This window comes from Mustela lutreola, chromosome 3, assembly GCF_030435805.1.
Source record: "Mustela lutreola isolate mMusLut2 chromosome 3, mMusLut2.pri, whole genome shotgun sequence".
NCBI classification, from domain to species: domain Eukaryota; kingdom Metazoa; phylum Chordata; class Mammalia; order Carnivora; family Mustelidae; genus Mustela; species Mustela lutreola.
Genome location: NC_081292.1, coordinates 151,043,913 through 151,051,496, shown reverse-complemented (window position 1 = coordinate 151,051,496; position 7,584 = coordinate 151,043,913). Strand labels below are relative to the sequence as shown.

The 7,584-nt window shown below is 42.5% G+C and overlaps 1 protein-coding gene across 3 annotated transcripts in view; it reads right to left on the bottom strand.

The window, feature by feature from the left end:
- Window positions 1-437: 437 nt before the first annotated feature.
- Window positions 438-7,584, bottom strand: part of FIGN (fidgetin, microtubule severing factor) — a 128,945-nt gene continuing 121,798 nt past the window's right edge. For all 3 annotated transcript variants that reach the window (XM_059167162.1, XM_059167164.1, XM_059167161.1), the window contains one exon: window positions 438-6,590. In XM_059167162.1, the coding sequence (XP_059023145.1) occupies window positions 4,336-6,590 (2,255 nt within the window). In that variant the 3' untranslated portion in view covers window positions 438-4,335. The remainder of the gene's footprint in view (window positions 6,591-7,584) is intronic.

Genomic DNA, 7,584 nt, shown 5'->3' with positions numbered 1-7,584 from the left:
GAGACTTGTTCATTAAAGATGCAGCATCCCTGGTTCACACAAATGCATCTGGCAGGTTCAAAATCGAATGTCAACCAGAGGTCTTAGCAGAGTGTGAGCTCCAGTTTGTGTGTTGGTAAGTCCCAAGTACAGCTGGTTTTGAATTCTGAAATACTAATAGCTCCACGTTTGCTAATGTGCTTCCTATGAAAACTGGCAAGTGACTCAACAACCGAAGGCTTTACTTTTCAAAAGAAAAATACATATTACAACACTTTGAATTGTCAAGCGGTCATGTGCGTCTGCACATGTGAAGAAAAGAAGTAACCAGTTGCTTCTGAATAATGTATAATGGATGTTAAAGTTCAAATAAGTGGCGGTGAAAACAGCACACACATACACACACACAAACACACACGCTAATTTTATATATATATATATATATATATATATATATATATATATAAAATGTATGTATGTATGTATTAGAACTTTATCTTAGTGGCCTCGATAGTTCAACAAACTGTGTCCCTTTCACTTTGCAAAATAGTTTCAAAAATCACGATAGCCAATTCTTGTTAAGAAACATGAGAATGGGATTATAGAAATATCTTTCTGTTTGGAGTTGGACACATTTCTAGAGAAACACATTCTAAATGCATCTGAAATATATTTTCCAACCCACAAATATATGTAGATTTACAAAGAACTATGGTAGGAATTAATTTGGACTTTTTTGGATGTATTCTTCTGAAAACTGCATAGCCAAGTACTATGCAACCCATGTAAATTGACCTTGCTATTTTACATAGCATAGCCTCTGGATAGCTTTTATCACTTGCCCAGATGGTGTTTGGCCTATGTATTTTAGTGGAATGGTTTATTTTCTCCTTGATAGGTTTCAAATGCACAAGAAAACATTATACCCGTCTATCTGCATTTGAGTAGAATACAAACTGACTAATAGATAAACATTCTGTGTGAAAGTAAATAGCCTTAAAGTATACTGCCTTCACATTCCATTGATCAGCTCGGTCAGCAAAGTTTTCCATATTGTCACTAATGTTCTAAATATTTTGGTGAGAAGCATGCCAGGAGTGTAGGGTATTTCCATTTGTGTCACACATAAGGTCATTACGAACTACCTCTTGAATTTCTATTGATCCTTCCACTGAAGTGGTTTCCTTCACTTCCTTTTTGTTCCCGTTGGAAATGTTATTGCAGTTGTGAAGAAGAGAATTAGGGGCTGTTAAGTGGACTGGCTCAAATCCCCCGGCCAGACGGCAAGGGATTTGGACTGGCTCATTACCTTACCTTCATTAGTAGCCTTCTCCAAATTCTTAGCAGTCAAAAAGAGGCCAAGAGTACGAAGCCTGCTCACGCAGTTGTCCTATCACCGATTGTACACATTCACTTCTCAAGATGTGGCACCCCACCCCCACCCCAAGCTCCAGAAGGGATGGTCAGAAAAGAGCTCATTATTAGGCTAGTCCATAGAAGAGCTCATAATGCTGCCATGCAGAATCAAAGAATCATAGGAGAGCACTATCTACTCAAAGGTCAGCCTTATCTCCCCCAACAGATCTTCATTTCTTCAGCATGCCCAATTTCCTAAGAGATCAAATCCAAGAATTCATGAGGCTAAATGAAATTCACACAAGACTTCAGCTTCTGCCTAAATACATGGATTTTTGACCACTCCTATCTCAAAGTAATTTTGAAGTCACTTAAAGCTAAAAGCCAATACAGATGACTTTTAATTTATTTTCAGTTTTATAAATGAGTGTAAAATACAATAGTGCAGTCATATTTGGCATTAACTCATACTAGACACAAAAATGTGGGTCAATATTGGATTTTCCAAAGTTGTCTAAATAAGACTGGGTTTGTCAAAACTTGCCAGTTGCTTTCAAGTGAACACAGCATGTTGGCGGAAATGAAATGTAATGTCTAAAAGACAGAAAATAGGTCAGCACTGTGCAAAAGTAAACTTGTCAGTGAGATCAATATGAACCTACAAGTTAATGAGGATATTAGAATTTCCTTACAATAAGAGATGTGCAGGGTAGAGCCAGAACACGATTATAGCATTTGTTCACTCGTGAAAAGCAGAGGACATATTTAAATATCATTTTTTGTATCCTTAATGAAAGGCACTGCTTTTTAATATGGAATATTTATATGTAAGCACAGTTTTAATTGATAGAATATCACAGTAAATTAAATTTTGGTTCATTTGCTCAGTTTTTTGCAACATGAAAAATACGAAAAAAGGGGAGTGATGATTAAGCATCATAAAATTTCAGATATATGATAACGTCCTTCATTAGCTTTCTCTATGTTAAGTGTTCAGAGAATTTGACATTGTGAATGAAATCAGTCAAAATTTTTGAAGGAAAAAAAAAAAACAATAACAGAAAGAGCTTTCTTGGGGCTTCTCATTGCATTTATTTAAGTTTTTAAAAAATGTACACCACTTTTTGAATACATAAAATGCCAGTGCTTTGCAACAGTTTTGTTACTGCATCTCTCAACTAAAAAAAAAGGAAGGAAAAAAAAAAAACCAGGAAAAATACATTCAAAAAGCCAGGCTGTTCTGCTTATGCACGGGCAGTGGCTCTGGAAAGCTACAGCCTACACTGTCTGTTCAGAGGCATTGCCGAACGTCAGTTAGCTATCAATGAAAAGTTGCACATAAAGCATTAAAGGATACAAAGAACAACTTGGGGAGGGGGAGCAGGAGAAGAATGGAAAATTAAGAAAAATACCACATATTCTGGGGGTGGGGGTGGACTCAGGCAGAAGCAAGCATAAGACTGATGTTTTTGGAAACTAGATTTATGGGAAAAGAGAGAAAACAAAGTAACGTGCTTGACAAGGTAGAGTTGTGTGTGTGCGCAGGTGCGCGAGCGTGTGTGTCCACTTCCAATTTTCTGTTTTACTCTCCAAGAGAAATATAACAAAACTGAGGTAGAAATGAATGTGGGAGCACTATAGCCCAGAAGATTTCAAAATGAGAAGCAAAATTGCACTGAGAAGAGAGGAGTCAAAAAGGAGAGGGGATGTAGATGTTCTTTGTGGATATAGAGAAGTTGGTTGGTTGGGTTTTGTATTTGCTTGTTTTTGCTTGCTATCTTCTGCATTCTATCAAACAGCACGGCAAGCCTATAAGCTAGATTAGTGAATAGAAGGACACCATTCCCAGCAGTTTGAAGAGAGAACTCGCAAACTACCACCACCACCAATGCAGTAAAAGGCAGTCCTAGTTTTTAGGTACTGTGACTTTCAGGGTCCTAAGCAGGTCTTGTGGCCGAGTGTTCTAGACACTAACATGAACTGAATAAGTAGCTTTCCATTAACCAGTGTACCTTTTAAGAACATTTTCACTTCATTATCAAGGAGCAATGTACGAAGAACTCTTGCAGTTTTTGACATAAAGAATTATTCTGCTCTGGTTAATTCCCCATAATTAGTAAAAGAATCTTTTTTTTAAAAAAAATCCTTCCATTTCTACTTTAAATGTAAATATTCAGTTGTATCACACGTCAGTATTTTTCCGGATACATTCAAAGTAATTTTCCTTGCTATTTTCCAATTGTTGAGGTAAACATACATTTTTAATATAAAGTAACATTGAAGCCTATCCCATTACTCTCAGCAGTACATAGTGCTTTCAACACATTCCTTTGAGGTACTGTACAAATCACAATCGCTTTCCTGAGTTTTTGCAGACAAGAACATTAAAAGAAATGAACCGCAGAAATTAAGGTCCAGATTACCGTTACCCTGTTTTACCTGTTCTTAGCTTAATACTGCAGAACAGACAGGATTGAGGAATACTGTTGCTCTTAAAATGGCAAAAATCTGGTTTTCTGTCGTCACACAACCGTTCATCTCTTTAGTCCAATAATGTTTGAAGTTAAAGCTCTTTATATTAGCACATGCCACCAATGTAATTGTGAGGCAAACAAAAAATAAAGCACCACTCCAGGCACTTGACAGCAACTAAATCTCGAGAACAGCAGAATGGAATCAACACACGAGGTTCATGTCCTTCTGAAATCAACACACTTGCACCTTGCTCCTTGGTGAGTGTTGTCTAGCTTGAACTGAACTGAGCGTCAACAGATGCTTTCTGTCCTCTGGGGCTCTCAAATCAGAAGCTCTCATTCGATGCGTTTTTTTTTTTTTTTTTCCTCCAAATCTACCCTGACTCTAAAGATGCAACTCAATCGTCATCTTCCCCAGTACCCTTTGCGATTTAAACACTACTGGAAAGGGGCTCTAGACCCTATGTAGCAGGTTTTATGCGTGTGTGCCAACATTCATTACATTTTTTTTTTTTTAAAGAAGTTATCACTGACTGCAACCAAACATTTTGTTCCATTCAACATACATATCAAGCTCTTTTTGAGATATGCTAGGCTGAATCTTGCAGAAAGCATTTTCAAAGTCTTGATATGTAACGGGCCTCAACTGGCTGGGTATGATGGCTGAAAGGTCTGTGGCTGGCATGGTATGGAGGGGGCCCACCGCTGCTTCCTGACACAAATGAGCCACGTCTAGTCCAGAAAAGCCTTCTGTGCGCTGGACGAGCAGTGCAAACTCCTTGTCATTGAGACAGTAATTGTGCTGTGAGAGCAGTTGTACTATTATCTGGTGCCTCGCTGTGCTGTCAGGAAGTGGGATTAAAAGTCGTTTCATGAAGTACCTCCGAAGAGATTCATCTATTTCTTCTGGTTTACTGGTGGCACAAATTACTACGATTTGGTCCTCAGCTGAAGTTAGTACAGTGTCCAGCTGCATCAGAAATTCCGTTCTCATCCGATTGACTGGACTGTGTTCCTCGCTCACTTGAGAGGAGAGAAGCATGTCAATGTCACTGACAAAAATCACCGAGGGCTGGCGACACCTGGCCACGAGAAAAGAGGCGTGGATAATTTTTTCTGCTTCTCCTAACCACTTGGCAACGAGTCCAGAACCGGCGATTTTGAAAAAGGTGGCCCCCAGCTGACTAGCTATGCATCGGCCCAATAATGTTTTGCCTGTGCCCCGAGGTCCAAATAAAAGGATGCTCCGAGGTGAGGCCGTCAGTCCACTGAACGCGTCTGACCTCAACACCGGCCATAAAACTTCCTCTTTAATGACAGCCTTTACCAGGTCGAGACCAGCAATGTCATTCCAGTCCACCGGGGGTCCTTGGGTGATAATCTCATTGGTTACCAGGTCAATGAGGTGGCTGTCCGTATTCTTCAGTTGCTCGTCTACAGAGTGGTTGGATGAGGTAGCTGCCCGGAGTCCAGGGCCTTGCATTGGGTGAGAGAGGAGCTGCCTGTGCTCGTCCCCATGCTCACTCATTACCGGCGACGTGTACTTCCCAAAGGATTCACTGGATCTTGATCCCAATGAATTTTTAGCAGTACTATAGGAAGGAGGGGTCAGAGCCCTACTGGACTGGCTGCTGAATTTCCTTTGCTGTTCAGAGGACATTAGCTGCTTCGTTGGCTTAAATGCCAAGGACGATGTTTCAGCACTTCTGTCAAAGCCATTCCCCCGATTTGAGTTTGAAATGCTGTTGTCGGGCATTCTGTACATAGGACTCTGCGTAGATCTCTGTTGGCCATAGCTGTAGTTTCCGTAACTGGAGTCCATGTCTCCTTGCCCTGCCATATAGAAAGCTTTCCTTTTGAGGGAACTTGCCGAACTGTTTGTCAGAGCCGAGGGTGCAATGGGAGTCAGACCATGGCCCTGGTAGGTGTAGCCAGGAACAGTAGTGGGGGGCAGCGGGGTAGGAGCGGGGATTCCTGAAGGCAGGTACGCTGAAGGAGGAGGAGGCGCGCCGCCGGGGCTGTACCCGGATCCCACAGCAGTCTGAGGAGGATAGCTAGCAGAGGGATAGCTGTAACTGGGGAGGTTAGAAGTCCCATTGTAGCCCGGGACCAGGGCTGGTGGCGGAGGCGGCGGTGGCGGCGGCTGGAGGAGCCCGGAGCTATGCAAAGGAGAAGGGTGGGGGGAGGGAAGTGCAGGTGCCGGCTGGCTACTGTAAGTAGAATGCAAATACGATCCGTTGTATCCCGGGGCATATTCCTGAGAGGGGAGCCCTGCGTGGAGACTGGGGACGGTGTGGCTCCCACAGGTACTGCTCGAATAGCTCGGCTCGGTCAGGTTGCTGGCCACCCCGGGGGAGCTCCCTATGCTCGCAGAGACGTCTGCTGGAGGGAGGGCTGAACTGACTCCGGCTTTGCTGGCCGCGATAACATCCGGAACACAGTTCATGGGATAAACAGCTTCGGAATTCAAGGAAGGCTGCCAGGGTTCGCTTTCATTTTTCCGACCGTTCACGAGGCCGGATGGGGCATCCGAGTAGTTGCTGAGGACGGGGCGGTCCACGGGGCCCTCTAAAATGCCAGAATACTTCTCTGCGTATTTTTTGAGTAGGTTGGATGCAGTCAGAGCAGAAATGTCGTCATTCGCCCAGGCGTACTGATAGGTGCGCTGCAGATGACCTCTGTAGGCTTCCACTTTGTGGGCAGGAGACCGAGTGGTTGAGGTGATGTCAAAGTGCTGTTCTGGCCACTGGGCATGCTCCGGCGTCCACTGCATCTTCAAGCCTGCAGATTTGGGCAGGGGGAGGGGGGAGGAAAGTTAATTTACCGAGATACTCGTCAGATGTGCGAGAAAGCTTTTCCCTAAATTCTTTGGTAACCTGTTAGCTTCCATTAATGATGGAGTTGTTACAAGGAATTCCCACAGTGAGAGCTGTCCGCTGGGACCTGTACAGTGTGGACACTTTAAAACGGACTGAATTTCAGTCCTGTGTAAAAAGGAAACCGAATTTACACAAAAACCTTGCAGAAGACCTCATTCTTTGTTCGTTTTTTAAAGTAATAAGCACATCGATTTCCATTAAGCTTAGCAAGTTACTCGCTGAGCAACACAGGAACACACACACACACACACATATATATATGTACACACACATTCCCGTCAAATTAGAATCCGATCACAGGTTCTTACGATGAAATATGCATATCTTTTAACTAGGAGGCACGTGATACTATTAACAGGAGCAATATCGAGCCACCCTGTCTCTTCACATCAGAGTTTCTGTTTTATATTTTAACCAATATAAAAATGAGACACAGCTGACAGATCACATCTAGGACCCCTCTCTTATTTGGTACTGAACACCTAGTTAGCACAGTATAATGCTCCCTGCGCAGAACAATATGACACAGACATAGCAGGTCATTCCATAATCCAACTCTCATCTAAAGTGCTCCACGACAGTTTCAAATCTGCTTCGTGGAGTGCAGCAAAGCAATCTCCCAGGCAGCGCTCCATCGCTTTCATCGCACAAAGCCTACAACTCGGTATGAATTACAACTGGCTCCTTTCTGCCTCTCAGTTCTGTTGTTGAGTCTCTGAAAAAAAAAAAAAACAAGTATCACTTGTCTGTCGGTCTTAGACCAGCTGGCAATCTCCCTCCTTCCCCTATAATCCTTCCCTCTGCTTTACTAAGAGGGGTGAATACATACGCATATATATATGTATATATACATATATATACACACACGTACATATATCTTTACGTATACCTATTAT